The 24,244-nt window shown below is 39.0% G+C and overlaps 1 protein-coding gene across 4 annotated transcripts in view; it reads right to left on the reverse strand.

The window, feature by feature from the left end:
• Positions 1 to 24,244, reverse strand: part of ST3GAL3 (ST3 beta-galactoside alpha-2,3-sialyltransferase 3) — a 142,484-nt gene that overhangs the window by 84,965 nt on the left and 33,275 nt on the right. For all 4 annotated transcript variants that reach the window (XM_065740358.1, XM_065740375.1, XM_065740367.1 and 1 more), the window contains 2 exons: positions 19,982 to 20,024; positions 4,314 to 4,406 (listed from right to left, as the gene is read on the reverse strand). In XM_065740358.1, coding sequence (XP_065596430.1) covers positions 4,314 to 4,406; positions 19,982 to 20,024 — 136 coding nt within the window. The remainder of the gene's footprint in view (positions 1 to 4,313; positions 4,407 to 19,981; positions 20,025 to 24,244) is intronic.

Below are 24,244 nucleotides of genomic sequence, written 5' to 3' on the forward strand. Positions count from 1 at the left end.
AACCCAAAGATGAAAAATGTCAAGAATATGCCAGTTGCTAATCTGTAGAAAGTCTGCACCAAAATGTCCAAAGAAACGAAGTACTTTTTTTTTTTAGTGAACTGACTTAAAGAAGTTTCTATTCATGTATATAGAACTATTTCCTAGCACCATGTCACTTAAAAGAGATGTTTACAACTGTATCCTTGGCGCGATATAGTCTTACATATCTGAATCACAAAGTCACTATTCTGGTAACAACAGCTTTTTTTTGTTGTTGTTGTTGCTGTACATCAAGCTTGCCTGCCCTCCCTTACGCTGAAATCCTTTTAGATACTCTTTCTTTCTTTCCTTCAATGCTTTTCCCCATATTCTTGATCCATGCACAGATTCACAAGGCTGAAAGGCCGCACTCCCCGTGTTTACTGCCTCTTTGAATTTCTAGTGCTCTCTGCCAGCTTACAAGAGTTTGCGGTTGGAAAACTGTCAGCAGCTGAACTGTCCCGAGCTGGCATGTCAACCACAAACCAAGGGCAGAGGTTTCCTTTCTCATTTGATAAAGAATAGGGCATAGAAAAAGAAAGAACTGCACACACGCAGCATCGTTTCCACACTAAGGCCAGACACGCAGGAGACTGCAGTGTTAATGCAAACACAAGTGAGTGCCTTCTACAAAAAGGTCAAAGCACCAGCTCCAGACTTGTAGGCGACCTCAGACCTACTAAAATAGTCTAATTCTCTGAATAAAGACCCAGTGATGCCATTTTACTGAAGATGCTTGCCATTTTCCTTGTTTCATTCAGAAACCAATAACCGTACTTCAGCCACTTTGAGTCATTATCTACTGTTAGTCAATTTTTAAGAGGCAGAATCAGATTATCTCGTGAAATGAAGAGTTACCTAACTGCATTCCTGCAACAAAACTGCTCTGGGTGCAGAGAGCACCAGATGCAACCCAGCTGCATGCAATACTGAGAGTATGTGTTCATCACTCTTGGTGGAGAATATTTGTCATGACTCAGACTGCAGCACATTTCTATGAAGCTTTGCCAACCTGCCTTTAAGTCATATTGGCTTTTAAAAAATTACACCAAAAAACACAATAAGTGAAAGGAAGAACAACAGAAAAGCTAGCATGGACATGATGAATTAGACCCAATATCAGTTGAGCCCTATACTCATTGTCGTCTGGCCACTACTTTGGTAAAAAGTCTAAGAAAAAGGATGTTATAATAGAATGCCCTTGGGTTAGAAGGGTCCTCAAAAATCATCCAGTTCTGCCCCCCTCTTCCCTCAACATGTGTTTAGGTTTCAGCCTCCTGTAACAAGAGATTTCCTTGTCAGAGACTGTTTCAGAATCATCACAGTCAACAGATCTTGATTTCAATTAATAGCTCAAGTCTTGTTCTGAGAGCAGCAATCACCCAAACACTGTCTCCACAGCATTTACTACTTCACACAGTTACTAATACCTTCTGCCCTCTGATTATCTCAGCCTAAAAAGATGAAGTCTATTCAATTTTTTTGAGTGTAGAAATAGCTCTGTTTCTGTTTATTCTTTGTTACCACTATATATACTTAATTATTCTACACCTATTTCAAAATTAGTTGAAGAGAATTAGATCCATCATTGAAGATGGAAGTGCAAGGTGAGAGGTGCAGTGGGATAACACATTTTTGGTTTTCCTGCATTTTTCTTCTGATACATCCAGTCTTTTAACCACCACTGGTCAGTAAGTCACGGAACCCTCCAGAGTAATTCCAGTATCTCTATCCTGATTTGAAAGGCATAATTGAGTCCATCATTAGGCATATGCATCTTAAAAAATGCTGCTGCCCATCTAGCTGGACTGAGCCTGGTCTGCTATTTTGTTGTCCCATCACTTGGTGCTGTGAAATCCCACTGATATTCCTCCTACTCAGCTGTTGGTCTTGCTACCTGGAAAAATGCATCACCACTTTACTATTCATCCACTGTTCCAAATATTTTATGAACACTTGGACCAGCACAGATCCCAGCATGCATTCTTTTTTTTCCCCCTGTATGGTTTTCAACCTTTATCAAGTCACTATCTAATCACGGCAGGATTAAAACAGCTTAATTTCCCAACAGTCCTCGAGTCCTTTAGCATTTTATTTTCCTTCAAAGATATCCAGTCGTGTTGCAGTGTTTAAATCACCTTCACCAAACACTCACCCAGCCATCCAAACAACATGAGCAGATTTACAAGGCCAGACTTCCTGTCACTGAAGACAACTTGACTCTTTTCTCCTATCGCCTTTATTCTTGTGAACACTAATTCTATTCTTTTTTTTTTTTTTTTTTTTTTTTTTTTTTACAGTTCCTACCAAGGTGCTCAATTTAGAAACCAGGGCTGTCTAAGAGTTACCACTTTCCAAAATGATCCATGGTCCCCTCTTTAAAAGCCTGACACGGTTACTGCTTTTCATTCTTCCATTCTAAGGCCAATTTAAGCAATGATTGTACACAACCATATGTAACTCAACAACTTCATCACTGAGTCCTTCACAAATTAAAAACTTCTCCTAGTAATTCATTGTGCCAATTTGCTCCAATGTCAACCTTCTGTCAGCCTCTTCCAGCTTGTCCCCCTTAAAGGCAGTCTCCACATGGGAACTACTCTGTAGTGAACAGTAATGCAAATAACTTCTCTGCAATGGCTTTACCTTCTGTTAGCTCACATGTAATACTAGGATCATCTATCAGTCCATCAAGATCTCTGGCATGATTTCTGTTTTTGACAGTTAGACAGAAAGCTTTATTATTTTTCATGCCTTTATAATGTTGATCCTCAACATTTTTTGGCCCACTTCATTATGGTTTATATTTAACTTGCCAAAGATAATGCTTTTTCCTATTCTATTCATTTGGATAAGACTCTTGCTTCAGAAAGATGACTTATTTCTAAGGAGCCTTGTTTACATTACTGTTTTCCTTCCCAAATCACACTTTCACCATCAAAACTGGATACAGCACTCCAGAAGACTTGAGTTGTGTTCTTTTCTTCTTGCAAAGATTGCAATGAACTTGACACACAAATGTAATCTTTCAACTTATGCATGTACATAAGACCTTGAAAAAGCATTTCAGCTATGATATTTTGCTAAGACTACAGGAAACCTTTCAGTCCGCTTCCAAGACAGAGTTGTTTGGGTTTTTTTGTTTGTTTTTTGCTTTAATCTTAAAGGTATAATCTGTGTTTGTTCCTTCCAGATGTCTTATTTCATATTTGGACATCTTAACATTCATTTTGTTGGACTACAGCCATCTAAATCAGGCAATCCCAGATTGTTCTCTAGAACTACCCAATCATTTACTGAGCACTCCCCAATAAATGTATCATCTGCATTTTTAACCTAGGATTATTGATGGAGACAGTAAGCGATGCTATAATGAGAACTGATTGACTGTGGACCCCATGAAAATAATTTCATTCAGTCTTTCCTTACCAGCAGATGCATTTTGAGATTTCTAAGGGCTTTGCTCTTGGATCCATCTTGTGCACGTTCATACTTGGGGAAGTCAGAAGTCACATTTTTACCACTAAAGAAGCACTTACCAAGAAGAGTTACATCCTCTGAAAAATATTTATTCTATCTTAACTGTTTCCATCATATTTTGCCTATTTACATTCGAAATTGTACTAAGAAGTCAGGAACCTTTAGAATGGGAAAACATTTATTCATTTTATTCATGCTTGAAAACAGCCAAATCAACTTTATCCAAATAAAACAAACAAACAAAAGCCCAACAATTAAAGGCAAGGATCAAGCCTGAAAAATGTAAGCCCCAACCTCACGCCAATCCTAGGTAAAATAATGACATATTTGACACTGAATTCTATTAACAAAGAAGTAAATGATGCCCTGGAACAAACTGTTGACCTTAGTAAGGTTTAGGGGTCCTATAAGAGAAGCAGCTGAACACGGAATCCCTGGCAAGATGCTATGTTTAGAACTACAAATGTGATTTTTCAATGTCTGAAGAAGAAAACAAGGTGGGAGATGAGCTACTCCCTGTTCACATGGCATCAGTTCAAGGCAGTAAACTACTGGGGGCAGCTAACTGAACTGTGGTCTGTAAGTATCTACTAAAAGAAAAAAAGATATGTAGGATTTCAGCAGGAAAAAAACCTTCTTCTTGAATCCAAAGTCTTATATAGATTGAAAATGAAGATGAGATGAATACTTGCAGTAATGAGTTTAAATCCGGCACACAATTACCAGATTCTCCATCAGCTGAAATCTTTAAATCAAGATAACTAAGCCCATGAACCATGATGAATTTAGGGAAAAGTATGGTAATTACTTACTTTGGGAAGATGACAGTCATGAGTGCTGATGCATAACCAGGCTTGCACACTCCCTCGGAGAAATTTGCATACTTTGATGCTAATTCTGGAGGCCTGTAAAATAATAATAATTAAAAAAAAGAGAGAGTCAGGACTCTCTTGCTACAAACTGGCTTTTGCAATCATTGAAGACATTTTTCTTTCCTTACAGATTTTCCAAATAACAGCTATGAGGAATAGCAGCCAACACAGAAGAAAATTCATTTGTTGCAATATGGCATCAGAGGAGAATAAACAATGGATAGTGTTAAAGATATTTGAAATACCACTAAACTACTTTTGTTGAAAGATTTTCATACCTAGGAAGGTAAAGAACATGGAAGAAAAATATTACAACATAATTTTAGGCATTTCAGAAGGAAAGTATAACCAGCAGTTAGCTTTGGCTATTTTTTCTAGAGTATGATCAAAGTTAAAATTACAGAAAAGTATTACTTAGAGATACTCTTAAACACTTGAAACAAATTGCCAAGGAGTTCTGACAAGCTGTCATCAAGGGATGCATTCAGCATTTGAGACAGACAACATTGCTGTTGTTCTGTTGAGATGTGCCTAACAATTCAGCTTAGCTAGCAATTTCAGGGCCAAATGCAGAATACATATTTTACTCCATTTAGTTTTTGTACAGAAGCAGGATCTGTTCAACATTTAGCAATTCAAAGAAATATATATTTGAGATATTACTATAGACCTAACGAGTGACTTGGGAAAAAAATTGTTTGTTTAGATATTGCAAAATAGGTCTACAAAAATAACTTTGAGCAGCCCATTATTAGCACAACTGTTTTCTTTTGTAGGTATCACCAACATCTGTTGGCTAGCCAACTGCTGCTAGAGGTAGTGGGCATGGATTCAGAGCATTTCAAGTAAACAATACAAAGCTGCACAGGGTCCTGGTGGGATTGTGAGCAGCAGTACAAACAGAATCCTGGCTGGCCAAATTTTGTATTTGAATGTCAATTACTCCACACTGAACAGGAGGCAACTCCCCTTCTTCTACCAGTACTGAGATCACTTCCCAAGAGATTATGGCCTGTTCCAAGTTGGATGATCAAGGTACGGAGAGTTCATTTACAGTCAGGCACATATACTGCAAAGCCTCCTAAATCTACAGTTTTTAACAGAATAGGCTATTTCTGATGAATGGAAGTCTTCAACAGCTGGAGAAGGATGTAAGCTAGAGAAAATAAAAAGTTACTGTATGTATTTTACATGTTAAGACTCTTAAGATAAAAAGTACACTAAGAAACTTAAAGTACCATAGACTCAAATCTAATTCTGTCACAGATTAACCATATAACTTTGGTCAAATAATTTCATCTTCTACTGTTGTAATTCCTCATCTATGGACAGAACAACTTGGCTAGTTATACTGTCATGTAATTATAACAAAGATAATGTTTCATTCTCTCTCTCTATATATATACCGACCAAATTACAGATGTAAGATATTGCCTAGAACACAAACCCACTTGTCCAGCTTCCACAGGTGACATTATAATACACATCACTAAATGAGAAAGTAACTAAGAAATGAGCATCTGGAGAGCTGGATCCGAAAGACACGCAATGAACAATCTGTTCAGACTCCAGTCAGGATCTCTTCATAAATAGGCACAGGAAGGAAAGGTGTTGTTGACAAAACAAACTTTTAATAGCGCTGAAATGCATCCCCTTCTAACATGATCCAAGGGGACAGAATGGTGTAGAGATCACAGCTTGCTGCAGCACGCTAGCATTTCAGATATGAAGAAATGGGGGAAATTTTAATCTTTTATTAAGCAAACTTAAGTGTTGCTGGATTTTTCTGGCTTAACGAAAATACAGCAACCCTTAAAACCAAAATCTTCAAAAACAAGCTCAAAGCAACTGGAATTTATCTGTAGCCACCACGACAGTGAGTCATTGCTGGCAAACTTGTATAACTATTTCAACAGCAGGCCTTTCTCAGACAACCTCAGCAGTCACACAGAATACCTTATGCCACAAGCACAGGCATTTTTCTCTTTTCTAATTTAATGGTGCTTTCATTATCAAATTAAAATGTCACTCAGATGCCCATCATGGTGTTCCTGTAGAAGAATGGTAGGCTGAAAGCCCTGCACACATGACCAGCACAGCACAGCATACTGATGGCGGAGCTGTCCATCACAGAGCACAAAATGGTTGGAGCCTGAGGGCAGATCTGCTCACATTGCTTGGATGCTGTGAAATCCACAACCCAGGCAGCCAGAGGCAGAATGTTTCTTGGATACCCATTGTAGCTGCCATCTTGTATTCCCATGTCCTTTCTGTTAGCCACATGTTAAGCCAGAAGGGTACAGAAAATGATAAATTGGCACTCTGTCTTTTAAATAATCTTCAGATTACACGCTGAGGCCATGCTGTCATTGCCAGTATGCTCATAATGACGAGCCTATATTACCATACAACTCAAAGCCAAATATTTGGAATAAGGCTGCATACAGCCTTGATACCTACCATTCTGCTACTTCATGAAATTATCCAAACTAACATCTTAAGTTACACTAGGAGATGATCAATATTAGGAAAGATTTCTTCTCTGAAAGAGCCATTTTGCACTGGCACACACTGCCCTGGGAAGCGGTAGAGTCACCATCCCTGGAGGTGCTAAAAAACCCTGGCTATGCGGCACCGAGGTCCGTGGCTTAGAGCCATCACAGGAATGGGTTGATGACCATCTTTCCAATCTTAAATATTCTATGATTTCACAAAGATCATAATTCCACAAGCTAGCCTGCTGAACATCCTGCATGAAGTGCCCCACACTACAAAGCTGCAGGTGTGAGAGACCTACACAGCCTCAAATAAACAAATCCAGCTTTCCAGAATCACACTGCCTGTTTGCAAGTATCCAGTTCTGTAACAAAAATAGGATGCAGAACCAAAATGCATGAATAAGCATCTCCCACATTTAATGTGGATGTACTTACTACACTGCTACTTTTGTGATCATGTTTCTTCTTTCTAAATCAAAACATGGTGCACTTTATTAAGAATTTGTGCTTATTTTTTTATAATCCTGCTTGTTGCTTACAACAGATGGGTCAAGAACTACTTATCAAACCAAAAAATATTCCTTCCTTAGTGCTTTACCAGAAAACAGCTTCAACACACTAGCTCTGTTACTGTGCTTGGAATTGAAGGAGATCCCAATGCCACAGAAGTAGTTGGGGTAGGTGAGCCGTGGCTACTATGACTGCTGTTGAAGAAAGGTAGAAACTCTCTCTACATCTTCCAAGTCCAAGCACACCCACTCCAACTCCCGATTCTCGTGCTCCTCATTACAGTAAGAGCATCAGGTGAGTGAAGGCAGTCAGAGAGCTGGAGATGGCAGAAAGCAAGTCATCAGACAGCATGATAGAACCTCACATTTTCCTCAGGCTTTGTGCAGGGACAAAAGCCCAGTAAGATACTACATTTCTCAAGAATGAATGAAGGAAACAATTCATAGTCAGTAACTGTAAACATCTGCATTTTTTAAACAAGTGCCTGCACGAGGGTGATGTTAAAGGAAAGCAATTGGCTTCTTTCCAGTAAAAGGAAACTACACTCATTCTTTTTATTTCTCCTTACTTTCCTCCTATGAGACTAATACACATCCTGAATTCCTCCTTAAGATTCTCCGTGCTTCTCTACACTGTTATGTGGCCATCAATCTTAACAAAATTTCACAATTTGGATAAGTTAAAAAGCCAGCTGCTTTCAGAGGATTAGAAAAAGGATCAAGATTTTTCCTTCTGCTCGAATTTGGCAGATGTGTGTCATCTTTTAATTTCAAATATTAAAGTGTCACCATGGTTAATTCCTTCATCATATCCTGATCAGAGACAGCATGTCATCTTCATTGGGCTAGAATCTAAGTTCATTTTAAAAAAGACATGAGTATTAAAAACTCTGTGTTTGAACTACTAAAAAAAAAGTCTGCAATTAAGTTCACATAATTGAATATTACAAAATCCAGTTTAAGAGACATTTTGCCTCATCTTCCGCATGGACTTTAAATTGTGAATTGTGACAATTAGAAAACTTCATTTGCTTAAGATCATCTTTGAGGACTGTTTGCTCTCGCACACAAGATATATGGTATATGAAACAGGGAAAAGGAGTCCTTTAGCAACACGCTAACTCTTCACCTTAAGGTTTCTCTCTCTGTGGTCTAAAACAACTTGAGTCTTATACCATTACAGATTCACAAAGTGAATGGTGATAAAGAATTGGCATAAAAAGGGCAGATCACTAGATCGAAGCAGTTCATGCTAAGAATCCAAATCCATACAACTCAAAGTTCATAGCACTTTACCTCAAATAGGATTTCCAGTCAAATTTCCTGAGCCAGCTGCATCCATCACAGACACGATGCATTGTTAGCTAGAAGTATCCCTGTGGACCTTTAGGGCCCAGTTAAATAGTGGTGTATTTCATAGGCTCTTGGAATAAAGCTTTCAGCTTACTTTCTCCTAGATATGTCCAGAGTTGCATTTTCAGGAAGACACAGCCTAAGAAAGCAAGTGCACCATCAGCTCTCCCATTATAGACCACAAGCCTTTTGACAAGCATTACAGTTCAAGTAAAGGCAAGGGAGGACACCCTGAGCAGGGCTGGGGATGTAGCCTTCCTTTACATTCCTTCAGCTAACGCTGAGTCACAGAGGAAGAGAGGTCATTAGCAATAACAAGCAGGTTTAACGTACATAGAAGTCAATTCCCCTGCACCAGTAACAGCTGAGGACTGAAAAGCATGTTTGCACATCAGAGTTCTATAAGCAGAGCCATGATCATCTGTCACTTTGACAAGTGGCATCTCCTTAGGTGCAAGGCATTAAGGAAGGAAGGGGAGCTGAAGGACCCACCTATTGCTCCCTATTCAACAGGAGGGCAGCATGCTTTAGGAAACAAACAAGTTTGAGGAGCTCTGATTATAGCTCCGTTAAAAGTTTCCAAACTTTGGTTCAAAAGGATTACATGGATGGATCATGTGACACTTGCTGTTTTTCTAGCCCAGCTGAGGAAAAACTAAACAAACAAAAAGAAGGAATGAGGAGATAGAAAGAAGAGGAAAAGCAGAATGCTTACACTGAAAGAGACAGGAAATGCATCTATCACTACAGCCAGCTAAACAGATGTAAATATTTTCAAATGTTACTTCAGTATGTAAGCAAATTCTTCAAGGAGATTGTATGACTGAATAGGAGGAGAGATGGTTCAAATCCCTCTTTCTAAAAAAGGTATGATGCACACTAAAAAAAATGTCCTGTTCTGCTTCTCCACCAAGAACTGCGGCTTTCTGTGAAATTAATTTCTTAACAGCACATATAACCAACACGTACATTTATTTATTTATTTGGGCTACTCAAGAACAACAGCTGAAGAAGATTAGGTTACATTAAACTGTCTCAGGAAAACAAAATTTTAAAGGCATTCCACCAAAACCCACAGCCCATCTACTTTGCCCTGAATGAAGGCAAGACACGGTAGTGATATCTTTGGGAAATACTAACTAGACAGAGGGACACTGAAAGCAAAACACCACTAACATAAACTGGCAGTGTCATCCACCCTTTATGAAACGCCACCAAAACACTGGAGTCTTTCATTCACAAAACAGGCATGAGGATGCTAATTCCTTGTTGAATTTCATTCCATAACTTTGACATATTAGGAAAAAAAAGACAGCTCCGTCCTGGATTTAGATGACTAGGCAGAAGAAGGAATTTCAGATGAGATCTCTGCAACCTACTGTACAGTACTCGCCTTAGTAGGGGGGCTGGGACTTGGTGATCTCTTGAGGCCCCTTGCAAACCCTGCAATTCTGCATGATTCTGTGTGTCTCAGCAGTGCTAAATACACAAACACCTTAAAAAATACAGCAACAAGTCATCTATTTTTCAGAAAGGTCTGGATCACTGCATCATCTCTTCCAGCTGCAGAATTCAGTAGCCTGTCTGGAGCTTCTGGATAAATAACCTTTTATCAGCTCCAAAAAAACCCAATATGTTAGGATTCTTGCTGAGAAGAGTCAGAAACAGCCAAGCTAGAAAGGAGTTTTTCAACCAGCAAATAAACTAAATGGTGAGTTTATAAAACTGGGGTCAAAGAATGCAGGTAAAGATCCAAGAGAAGTCCATGGCACATTTTGCATGTGACTTTTTGCAGCATGCTCCTCAACAAATTGAGTAATAAATACTGATTTCCTGATCTCCTGATTTCCGTTTTTTGTTTGTTTTGTTGTGATTTCTTAACATATTTTCTCTCAAAAAAAAAATCGAACAACCAAACAAAAAAATCTGTTTCTGCTACAGCTTACCTTTAAGACTAGCTGCATGCAGGAAAAAAAACAACACAGAATGCTATTCAGATAAGACTCAGCAAGCAAGGAGTTTCCTACATGAATTGTGTTCTAAAATAGCTGTCTAAAAAAAAAAAAAATCAGAGCCTCAATTTTTCCCCAAACTCAGAAATGATAACATGCAATTTGCAAAACTTCAGCAAGTGAAATCCTATAGTCCTCTACTTAATTGCCTCTAAAAACTCACAGTTTGTACAATGGCAATAAAAGGTGAGCCATTAAAAGTCTGATGGAAAACAAAAAGCTCACCATTTTTGCCCATCTGAAAGAAAACAAGAAGATAAATTTAAATGTCATTATTTTATTGCCAAAACTCTCAGTCTTCATCACCTCTCCTCATCTGTTGCACCTACAAGCAGGCAACATTTTCTTTGGATCAGGAACAGTGCTTTCATGTTTGCAGTGTAATGAATCCAGCAGGGTAGGTCTAGGAAAGACCAAGAAGTGCTAAAGAGATGAAAATTAATAACTCAATCCAATTAGAACACAGTAATCCCCTGCTCCTAGGGGTTGTGCTGAAAATAAAGATACTCCTCCAAAGCCTAGAGCTGGAGAAAAAAAGATTAAAAATTCCTGAAGCGTCACAGCTGAAATCAGAGCTTTAAGTTCGTGGATACTACAGTTCAATAGATTTGAATATCAAAACTCAGTGGTTAGCAGTTTTAACTGCCAAATGAGGAAGTCAGTTGAACTAAGGTTTTAATCAACTAATTTTACTTCTGAAAAATTTCATAGAACAGAATCACAGAATCATAGAAGCCATTAAGTCTGGAAAAGACTTCTAAGGTAGAATCATAGAGTCATCAAGGAAGGGCCTTCAAGATCATCCTGTCCAACCTCCCCCCCTCTCCATCATGTCCACTGACCACATCCCTCAGTGCCACAACAACACAGCTCTAGAACACCTGCAGGGACGGTGACCCCACCGCCTCCCTGTGCCAGCACATCTCCACTCTTCATTCATTCCATTTGATAACACAGCTAGTTCAGGGAGCAGTTAATTTCAGAGAAACTCACTGTTTAAGTGTGGATCACAGGGTGCTTTCACACTCTGGTACTGCAGAACGGTAATGAAAAGACCAACAGCGAAGCATTACTTATTATTTCCCATATCATCAGAACTAGAGTCATCAAATTAGAATTATCCTAGAGACAGCAAAGCACTAATGTAAGGAAGCTCTCTGTCTGTTAATATGCATCTACTCATCAGTGGAGAATCTATTTCATTATAGTTTCATTTTAGCAGTGTGTCAGAGCAGCTACAAGTAGAGCAGCCCTCATTTCATTCAGATGCAGCTGGCAGAAACCAAACCTTAGGAGAATAAGTCTCCCACTTGGAAGAATCTCTTGGCTACCTGGTAGCAAATCCAGAGGGCAGCAAAGATTGCTCTCTAAACTTTTATTTGAATGACCTGGAATAACAAACTAATTCCTCTCAACCAAAGAATAAGAATAAACATTTTTCTTTTACCTTTTTCTTTCCTGGTCTGGATTGAAATGCAGAGGGAAAAAAGCTCATCGGTGAATAATTACTTTAGATGGTATGAAGGGCCGACCTCACAAATTGGAGAATGTGGTTTAGCAGTAGTTCTACAAAATGCTACATACAGTCATGGGGCCCTGAATTTTTTGCACTTTTCTTTCTGAAGAAAGAAATCAAGAAAATCTGTCTTCGCTCACCTGTATCAAAGACATGTCATGGATTCCAACATGCACCAAGTAACCCAAGTTCCACACTGACTTCTTCAGAAGAAGAAAGCTACAAACTGGAACACGTAAGAAATCTACCAAGACCTTCCCTGCCTTGATGATCTGCTACATACTGTTAACATTTAAGTTTTAGTAGATACACGCAGCACAGCTTTGACATTTCTGGTCACGTTGTAGCAAAGCAGAAGACAAATTCAGAGGCAGATCAAGTGAAGCAGTGTCTGCCCATTCACCCCATTCATAAAGCCTACTCACAGCCAGACCCAAAGATACAAATGATGAGCTGACAACTAAAGTGTGTCTAGATAGCACAACAAAAGTGCTCTTCAGAGCGGCATGCTTCAGAGGCAGGCTTGATAAACATTAGAGTGTTCCCTTGACAGAATACACACGATTTCCAGTCAGCCGTTCAGGGAGGGCAGATGAGGATTCCCCAAAACATTTCCCAAGACAAACAGAAGGAAGTCAATTTCTTTGGAAGTAAAGCAGTGCCTACACTAAACCTGGCAGATAGAGAAGATACGATGCTCAGTCACATCCACACCTTAAGAATTTCCAACAGAGTCAACTCTTGTACCAGGTTTATGAGCAGCTCGTGACTGTTTGATTTGGGACAGACAGCGACCTGTTTCCACGTTGCTCCTTTATGACCAGTCATCAATAACATGGTGATGAATGACAAAGTTTCAGGGCAGATCTGAATCAAAACACATTGTTCTACAGAAAATCTCGTCCTTGCAGTGAGCAGTGTAACTAATCAGAATTTGAACGGGAAATTTCCTTAACAATCCTTAAACAATGTTTAACTTCTTTAGCTGAGTTTTGAGAACGATCTGTGTGTAGAGAGCTCAATCTGTCAGAATGACATGTATTTATTCAACTTCCAAAATAAATTCCGAGAGCAAGAATGCCTCAGTAGGAGGATATTCAGCAGTCAGGGCACAAGTTAGCCAGAAGTAATTGGTTGTATTGGCCCATTCTCTGAGGTTTAGAAGATTTCTGAAGGAAGAACATGAAATATGGCTTATTACACACTTATTCCAACAGGATAAAGAAATAGGAAGACTCTTGGCCATTTGTGAGCTTATAGGTGGATCCTGAATTTGATGTGATGTCTAAAGGAAGTTTACCCTTTGAGAAGGCAGTAACTCCAAAAACGCTTGCTCAGGCAACACTGAACAGCAATTTTTAAAGTTAACTAGTCATAATAACATTCACCCTGAAAAACAAATTACATTCAGTTTGATTAATACTACTGCACTAACGAACTACAAAGTTAAATGTTCCATGTTATAGATAGGGAGGGGAAAAAAAGAACTGAGCTTTTTCTTTATAGGCTTCCCAGCTTTAATACAATCAGTCCAACTAGTTGAAAGAATGAAATGTGCAGACCCAGTCCTAAGAGGAATACGTATCAAGAAAGAACCAATGTCATGCCTACCAGTTATCTCTGTGGACACTCATCTGAAGAATAACAATCCAACAAAAATGAAATAGATACTAATTTTAACTATGAGGTGTATTTTTATCGCTTTTTTTTTTGTTTGTTTTTGTTGGAAATTCATATTGGCCATCATTATTTGTGCTCAGAGTAAAAAATAAAAAATAAGGCTGAATAGCTTATGGAGACAATATTTTTTTGCCTTTAAAATGTTTGTATATCAATTTTTCTGCCAAGAATATGGAGTTCCACTAGTACTGGAAGATTTATTACTCATCACAAGCTGTCCAAAAAGTCCTCAGCTACTTCTTTGAAGACTTCTGCAAAAATGCTGTCCAGACATAACAATTTTAGAGTGCATACATTCAGGTACCTGCTGCTTGAATTGCTATTGTCCTTGTTGCTGAGGGAATCACTTTTTTTTCCATCCAATCAGAACAAGGTTCCACATATTTGCTGAACACCTCGACCTTTTCTGTAAATACACCATCATTGTTTCCACTTAACCTCTAGGTAAAACTGGTTTTCTGTGAACATTTTTCTTTCTTTCTTACAAAACTTTCTTTCTTCCTTATGAACTTATTGGGGCACACAGCACAAAACAGCTCAAAGCAATGCCCAGCCATTCATATTTTTTGCTTTACATTCTTTTCCCGCATAGTTTGGTTCATAATTACTTCCAGCTTCAGGAAACAGGCTCTTTGAAAAGCACCAAATGTTAAGTTTTTAACTTTGCTTGCACATAACAAACCAAAGTAATGATTCAGTCACATCTGTAATTCTGACTTCTGCAATCTTTATTTTCTTGTTCTCCTGACATTGTGTTTAATACAAGAATCCCAAAGTCGAATGAAAGGGGTGCATGTTAGGAATCCATATGAGAATACCATAGTACCAAAATTGAAATGGAAATGAAGTGAAGTAAGAAAAACAAACAAAAAACTGGGATAGCAGCTAGATCCCAACCACACATGGCAAGTTTGATGTGGTGAACAAAAAGCCCAATGACTGAGCCACTGTGAATAGCTAGGATTCATTTTAAAATAGTTGAAATACTCCAACAATTAGTACAGACTGGAAGAGATTAAGTAGAAGGACACTAATCAAAAGTCAAGAAAAAAATATGAAATGAAGAAGAAATAAACAACTGAGTGTCTAATACCAACACTGATAAGATATGTTAAGCCTTGAAATAATTCTTCAGAAGCAGCACTGGGACACTCATGCTCAGCATCCACTCCTGCCCAAGGAGAATGAGACAGCCTGGTGACTGCTCACTTCACTTTTCCTCCACACCTAGGACTGCAGAAATGCATAAAGATAAATGGGAAAGGGAACTGGGCACAAAGAAATCCCACAGCACTGGGCACAGTGAAAGCCCAGCATTCCAACAACGTTATTGCTTGTTTTTACAGCGCTTAATGGCGAGGTGGCACACACAGACACACGTAATTTCAAAGCAACCTCCCACTCTAGAAACAAAACGAGGGGAAGGGGCTCTATTTCACCTCTTCATTGTTAAAGCTCTGAAGGAAAGGAATTTCAACAAACAGAAATAATCCCTGTTTTTCCCCAGCCCCAACCCAGTTTTTAGTCATTTCAAAGACCAGATTAAATTTCATTTGAGTTTGCAGGATGAAGGTTGTTATTTTTGGCTTTTGTTTTTATTTATTTTCTTTCTTTTTACAAAGACTCAGTTTCTTTGTCTTTTGTTTGGTGGATAACTTTGAAATTATCACAAATATTCAAAAATCTTCATTGCATCTCTCAAATCTGTAATATTGGAAAAAACACTTGAATAGTAGCACAAGATGCTATTGTGCACAGAGCACACTGGAAAAAATATTCATTTTAATTATCATCTAGAAATCCCAGAATTATGAAATATAAAGTATATACCATATACTGAATGAACACAATATATTAGCTATGTTAGCATCATGTTATTGTGACCAACCATAACGATCTCAATCTATTTTCTGATTAGAAAGGTTAATTTTTTTGTTGTTTGTTTTGTTTTGCTTGTGATTCTACCTATTAAAACAGTGAACTTTGTCAAATTAATAGATTATAATCTACCTAATAAAATGATTTTTTTTTTTTTAACTTCCAGTGGTCCCAATTGCTAGCAGTAAGCTCGAGCACAATCTTCAATGTTTGCAAGACATTTGCACACAGGTAATAGTTCTTCCCCATACCAAGTCAAACCCTGGAATGCTTCCTCCATCATCTATCATCTGAGATTTCAACACTGACAGCTGATTATGGCAGCAGGTGGAGAGAACAGACAGCACCCACGGTGGGCTTTCTTCTGGATAAAGTATCTTTGAAAGTAGCTTTAGAAGGATGAATTTGAAATGAGGACATAAGCGGCAGCACAAACAGAGGCTAGCTTCCATTGCACTGAGTAACATATTATGCAGGCATCATAAGGAAAGCAAGTTAAGAAGCACAAGGGCAACAACACAAGAGAAGAGCCTGCAGATCACACAGACTATGACAACAAAAATGATCTTCACATGTGCATAGCAAGCAAGTCTACATTTGTAACATGCCACAGCATACTTAAAGTAACCATTATCGGCATTAAACCAAACACAAAAAGTGATAAACCAAAGAAGGACTCATAATCTTAAGCCAGGCGTCACTGAACGTGCATTAAGACACCATCTATAATTAACTTCATGATCATATGCTGATCCTCCTGCAGCACTCTTCTTCCACTCAGTGCAAATATAGAACCTGCTCAGAGCATGACTCAGAGCACACAGTGAATGAGACTCTCATTTCTTGGACCTGGCCTGCCTCAAAGAACTCCTACAATACAAATATTTAATAGTACTAAAAGCATGCAACCCTTTTGCCAAGCACAGATGTTAGAAAGCAACTGCAAATCTTGGTGGCACCCAGTAATCCTCTGGCTGACTCACTAACGTGACTGATGGCCCTAAGTTGTTCAGAAACCAGTCATCCTTAATAGAATTACGACCTGTGAATTGTAACGTATTTATTTCTATATAAGTGCATTTCCCCACACAACCAGTAAATACTGGACTTCATTCTTAAAGCTTTTAAAATGGTACATGGCTCTGCAGCTTGGGAAACTGTTTTACCTGGGAGAAAAAGATTCCATCGGCCTATTTGTGTACTTAGAGCATATTTTGGTTTGGTATTCTGGTTTTGGCAATGACACTATGGCTGGTACAAACAAAATAAAAGATCAGTTCCTTTTGCATCATATCTTTTTACTAATCTGGTCCCAAGGAGCTTCATGTCTCTTTTTGTCTATGAAAAGAAAAAAAAAATGAATTCAGAAACTACCCTGCCTGCAGATGTCGGCAGCTTTCCATTCATCTGGCAGTTCATTACCTATCCCTACCTGGATACTATCCTCCCTTTTAGAAGTGAGAAGACTTCCTATGCATAGCTAGCCTAAGGGCAGGCAGCAGAAAGGAAGCACCTTTCTTCTTGACATTCTCTTGACAAGCTCAGAGCAACAAGACTTCTGGTCAGAACCCATCTTGCCCATTTATTAAGAACTTCCCATCCCCTTCCAGGTGAGATTCCTGGCCACAGCAGCCAGGATCCCTGATACCGTAAGTAAGGCATTCATCAGACATACACTTTCCAAAGAAAATACATATATTTTTCTGACACTTTCTTTCCAAAGCAAACAGATCTGACTTCCTTAACACGTCCACAAACTCAAAGAGAGGCACTGAACAGAACCATCACATTGCTATAACCATGACAAAATGCAGTGCATCTCAATAGCGTGCCTTGGGTACCCACAAAGCAAAGGACACTGAAGTAGCAATACATGAAAAAATGAAAGATGCAAAGGCAAATGGACATATTACTATTTATTTCTGTCAAATGCTTTCCTCTATCTAACAGTTTAAAAGGCAGGTCGAAGCATTTAAGTTTTATTGCAACTCTATCTTTGTACAAAGTGTTACTCCTCCACATCATCAGTTTAGATGATATTAAGTATCACAACCAGCCAGGAACAGGTTTGGAACAAACAATAGATTCAAAGATTCAAATTAAAAGAAAAAGAAAAAGAGAGAGAGAAAACTAATCGCTGCCCCAAGTGTTTCGAGTCACACAATGTTCTCACATGCTGTCCATTAAGTGAACTCTATAAAATTATGATCTATGGCAAAATTCCACCAGAATGATTATATCACAACAGACATAATTGAATTATTTCTGCCAATAAAGTCATCAGTGCAGAACTTATTATTCCTTTTAACTCTCTGAGTAAGTTGTTTTCAAACAGATAGTCTTTCCACCATACGATGATCTTGAGTAAAAGTCACAGAAAGTGATAACAGACTTTTAACTGTTACGTTCCACTGACTTTTAAGTATGTACTTCAAAAATGCATTTGGTAACATGACCACATGGTGAACATGTGCAACTGCAGTAAATTCCTCCAGGCTTCACCTTCTATCGCCCACTTTTCTTTTGACATTTATTTACTGTTTTATGGTATTTTCAGTTTCTCTCTCTCTCTCTCGCTAGTGAAAATGATCAGAATAGTTCTGGATGGAAGGAAACTCAGCAAGTCAGCAGGTCCACTCTCAAAGCAGGGCCATCTCCACTTCCGAAGAAGAAAAAATAAACGAAAGTCCACCAGCCTAAGCCTATGTGTTTTCATCCATGTATGTACTTGCCTTATTTGCAACTTTAAATACAAAGTTTAATCGTGCTGGCTTTATTTTACAAGCCTTTTCAGAAGCTAAATTTACTGTTTTTCAAGCAAATGTGCTTTTTAAGGGTGCTATCTAAACAACATCCAAGAAGTCAACAAAAGTCTTTTTGTTTTTAATCAAAGATAAGAGACAGCCTTTATCACAGGGAGTTTTTTATAGAAGTATTTAGAATTTGGAAGCCCTTCAGCCAGTGAAAACCTGACTTGGCCCTATACTGAAGCGCAAGAAGGAACGGACTGTGTCTCAAAGAGCTGTAACCTAACCAGAGAAGTCAGCAAAGAAAGAATGTAACAGAGGTATGAAGTTAAGGAGGGCTCAATGAGACTTGTTACAAGTAACACTCAACAGGACAGTGAAGACAGAAGAAACAGAGACTAAGAAAAACAGAAACTGTAGTTTAAATACAGCATAGATATCCAAAGCTCGTATATCAAAAGCGTGCAGGCAGACACTGAGCTGCATTTTCAATACATTAGTAATTACCAAAACTAAAAATAACCAGATTAATAAAAAATCTAAAGCCATTTTTCTCTTACAAATACCAAAACGTTCATTCAGAAGCCATTCACCCTCTTCACTAAACTCCAAACTCTGATGTTACACCCAGTGAGTACAACGAAACTCCTTAGAACATTAAGAATGTTTTATATTAACGTGATCCATAGCATGGGGGAGGAGGCATCCTCAAGTCATTATAAGCCACTCGATTGCTTCAATGTCATTTTAGGTAGTAGTGAGGTTTTTCATAGCCTTTTTGCTCCTGATGGCAAAAACTGACCTCAGAAACAGTCACTGGTGACCCCTAGTGTTAGGAGGCTCAGTCCAATTTGACATTACAGCAAAAACCACAAAGAACATCATCCTTCAGCACTTCTATATTCTTCATTCACTCCTGCTAACTCCTATTGAGGTCCATTTTAGAAACAAAAGCAGTAGTACCCGTTTTTAAAGAGAAAAATAGAAAGGAATCAAAGTTCTAAACATCTCAAGTAAATTGTAGAAGAGGATAGACATTCCTCCTTGCTTTCAAATTTTTAATACATTTCTTCTCATTTGGAAGATGTCTGTCTTGGATAGGACACGTACAACAGACTGCCAGGCACGGTTTCAGGTGGAAATTCATAGCTTCTATGTCTAATGTGTCTAATCAGTCTATGATTATAGATATATATCTATATCTTCTATGTCTAATCAGTCATTAAGAAAGGAATGATAGTGAGCCTCAATCCAAGGCAGCCCGCACAGTGTAAGCCACGAAGTCCTAATGGTCTGGTTGCCACAGGATTTGGCAGTCCCATGCACTCCAGTGAGCCTACCACCCAAGTGATGCAGGAGTTGTTTGCAACAGAAATTAGTAACTAGAGAAACAAAGAAGATGGAGTTGTACTCACAATTTCGAGTCCAGGTTCAGGAGAAAGCCCAGTTTGTCATATTCTGGAAAACAAAAGCAAGGGACACAATATCATAAAAACTGCAACTGCCTCCTTCCCAAAAGGCATCCAAACAAAAACAGCAGCACGTCTTTACAGAAGGGGGATAATTATTTCTAACTGAAAATATATGTATTAGAATTTCCAGTTGCTACAGATTATTGTTGCATAAAAGTATTCCCAAACTCTCATTTTGGAATCTCCAGTAAATATTTCAGCATTTGGGCCATGATTAACTTAGAAATGACCAGAAATAACTGAAATACGTCTAGTCAAAATAGCAAAGCTAAGTCTGTGATTTTACAACATACACCCCTTTTAGGTTATGAAGTGGTAGATCTCTCAAAATGCTTTTTGATTCCTTGCATGTTCCAACACATGATTTCATAATGAAGCATCCTTCTTCAAGACAGAGTCACTCAGAGAGGCAAAAACAAATCATGTTCAGCTGATGCTGCTCAATAGAAACTGCAGTGTCACAGTCTGCTCCACAGACTCCAACAGGGAACAGTCAGAAATTCAGGGTGAAAACTTTGTTGCTGTATAAATTCTGTATAAATTAAGCTTTGCATTTAGTATTTTTGAATACATAGTCATCTTTAAATTATGTACTTTACAACAGATAAAGCTCTGAGAATTCATATTAGATGCACACACACAAAAAAAAGAGAAAGGTGCAGCATCCTTCTATTGGGTTATGCTCCAGAGACTCCTCACACTGAGGGCTGACGGGTCTCACCATGATATGATAAAAAAAACCACTAAAGTAACAGATAATCCCTCAAGCACTCAGGATACATTAAAAAACAAAACAAGTCTCAAATCCGTTAAGATTTAATTCCACATTTAAGGGAAGAATCACATATCACATAACTTAGCTAACAGAAACTGAAGACCACATGCACTAAACCTCGGCATGTACCATCCATTCCCTGCCAGCACTTGTTGTGCCACCCACCATCCCACTGAACCCAGTATGAGAAATGCACCTGTGCTTCCCCCCTCCAATGTTCACATACTGAAAGTTGTATTGCTTTCCTCTCACCTTTCTCCCACCTTGCTCCTTCTACAAGAAATCATTTCCTGTCCAATCCTACCTCAAATCATTTCCTGTCCAACCCTACCTCCTCCAAAGGAAGGTCTGGGAAAAATCATACTTCCAATTTTTATTAACCCTTCCTCCTTTCAAAAACACCCATCTGTGCAAATAGTAACAGAGATTTATTCATTTTTTTACAAAGGAAAATCACTGACAAACCTGTCATCATTCTTACCATAACTCGAGCTAACATTCCCTTCTTCCCAACAGGAAATACAAATAGAGGAAATGCAATAAGAGATACATTACCTCGTAACTATAACAGCATCCTGGGCTTTCTGCTAACTCAGCATTTTATAAGCTCTGCAACCAAAGCACCAGAAAACAAACACATACTGAACTCTACATCCAGCTGACATACCTCCACTGCAATCTTGCATAAGATTTACCTTTTGTTTGTAGTTTGCTCTTCACTATCCCTCAGTTTGAAGTTTTTACTTTTGATGTAACAGCCTTAAGTTGTGCCAGAGGAGGTTCAGGTTGGGTATCAGAAAAAAAATTCTTCTCAAAAACAGCAGTGATGCACTGGCACAGGCTGCCCAGGGAGGTGGTGGGGTCACCATCACTGGAGGTGTTCAAGAACCATGGGGATGTGGCACTGAGAGATGAGATCATTGGGCATGGTGGATGGGGCTGGGCTGCATCATCTTAGTGGCCTTTTTCAACCTTAATTATCCTGCGTTCAGTGATGACTATACTAACAGAGATACAGAGTAATCTTGTAAAATTTATGTCATCTATCTTGGAAAAGTCACTTTCCAAGATGAAGGACCAAGTATAACAAAAAACAGCAGTGCATTTCAAACTAGAGGCACAGGTGTACTGTTTACTTTCAGTAGGACAGCCTGGCCTTTCAAAATGTAACACCAGACACAGAAGCACAAGCCCCTTCTGCCCCAGGCTGGAGAGCTGTGCAAACTGAGGCAGGCAAAGGAACACTGCCCACAGCACCGGCCACTGCGTGCTCACAGACTGATCTTTTCCTGAGCAGTCTGATCTAGTGGTTGGAAACCCTGTCCATGGAAGGGGGGTTGGAACTGAACAGACTTTAAAGTCCCTTCCAACCTAAGCCTCTCTATAATTCCCTGCTTACAGCATCGCTGTTGGCTGGGAAAGGCATCTCCATCACGTTGCTGTTCCTTCAAAGGAAAACATTAGGAGTCTGAAAGTTATGGATTCAAAGTCAGCTTCATCTTTAACATAAATCAGCTGTTACAGATATCTAGTACCATTTGGCTGTGTCACTTTTGGCCCTAGGGACCACAGCACATAGCAGCACTGCCCATGTGCTGGCAGGAAGTGGTCTGGAATCACAAAAGACCGATAAAATCCCAAATACATAGAAAAAGCAAAAATGCACATAGTCCAGCTGCAGGAACAGGCAATTCTTGTCTGGAGTTATGTATGCAATTTAAAACACAATAAAACACAAACACACAAATCAAAATACAACTGAACTGAAAACACAGTATCAAGGTGTGAGGACAACAGATGGGCTGTGCTGATCACACAGCTCTGTTAGGGGAAGGAGACAGTCCCACTCCTACCTTTTCAACCCATGGAAACACCACCTGCAAGAGTCTGCCCTGGTGCTTATGCATGCCCTGACCTGCAGGTTTCTGCCACCTCTTATCACCTTGTTCAAAGCCTTACTCACCAAGTCAGCTAGCTGACAGGCAACAATATTCTATTATATTCTTCTTCCTTTCCTCCTCCTTTGCAGTGGGATAAAGACTACCAGAAGAAAATGGAAAAGACAGCCAGAGAGTATGAGACAGAAATACTCTGGCATCTCCAGCTAACTCAGCCTCACTGAACGCATTACCCGTGGTGTGACATTGGCCCTTCCACAAGAAGAACATCATGATGAGTCAGAACAAGACTGCACCTTCTCAGCCCATGAGGCTGAGGCTGTAAATCCCATATGTGATAAAAATAATGGTATCTCAAGAGAACAAGATCTGAGGACCACTTCCTCACTTGTTCTAGGAAGCTACAGATCTCAGCTGACAACGTGGTGCACAGAAGCACAGAAATCAATGAATGTGGGTAATAAGCTCCATCTCATGCCCATATGAACAAGAGGTCAGAAATAAAATGAGCATCTACAGTTCCAGGAAGACTGGCATTGAATAACAATTGAATAACTGACAATTTCATAATAAAGCATGTAATAAGGGTTATATGAACAGAAGTACAGCCAAACATAGCAAATTCTGTAAATGATATGAATTGTGTGCCAAATTCCATGCTTGCATTAATGTGGAAACTTCTTGTAAGTATCCAACAGAAATCTAAGTACCAGGCAGTAAGTGAGAATTGCAACATCAAATGTCTAGAAACTCCATACAGACCACCCAAAAAGCCAGACGGCTTTGATATCAATCAAGTTTTCAATTTGCATTTTGCATCTGCAATCATATAGCTACATGCATGTAAAATGTGCAAAATTTTCCACTTATGCTACTAATTGAAATCAACGTTCCAGGCATTAACTTGGCTCACTGGTTTTATCCTTCCAAACTACTGGAAACGATTTCACCGACACTAGAGCACTGTCCCCGTAGCACTCGGTTATTTAGAAGCATGATACAAATAACTTTGCCTACAGAACCAGAAAATTAATCTAAACTTTTTGAAAAGATGTGCTAGATGCAGCACCAGATTTCTCTTGTAACGCAAATAGAGGAGGGAAGGCAGAAAGTTCAATTGTAGCTGTTTTATTCAAGATGCTTGCATTCACTAAAGGAATCTGTACAACACTCGGGAGACAGAAGTGCTTGAAGAACAGCTCAGACCACCCTGACGGTTCTCATCCTGCCCAGTGCAATTCAGTCTCAGTGGAATCAAGGCCTTGAGCCGAACTAAGCCTTGGTCATTGTTCACATGCTCTACATCTGTGGCAAAGGCCAGGTAAGACGACTGATCCTGCAACGAAAAAGGGTCCAAGGCCTCACATTGACCTTGTATGAACGAAGCACATATGGACAATGATGAAAGTTCAGCTGCAATTCTGCTAGATCTCAAGAAACAATAATGAATTGATGAAGAATAGACATATGCAATGGATCAACTGCAATGGAAGGAGGAAAAGTTTTCTTCCAGGGTTAAAAAAATACTGCTCA

This window comes from Cyrtonyx montezumae, unplaced genomic scaffold (assembly GCF_038088225.1).
Source record: "Cyrtonyx montezumae isolate F1298 unplaced genomic scaffold, pur_monq_1.0 scaffold_1, whole genome shotgun sequence".
Classification (NCBI taxonomy): Eukaryota; Metazoa; Chordata; class Aves; order Galliformes; family Odontophoridae; genus Cyrtonyx; species Cyrtonyx montezumae.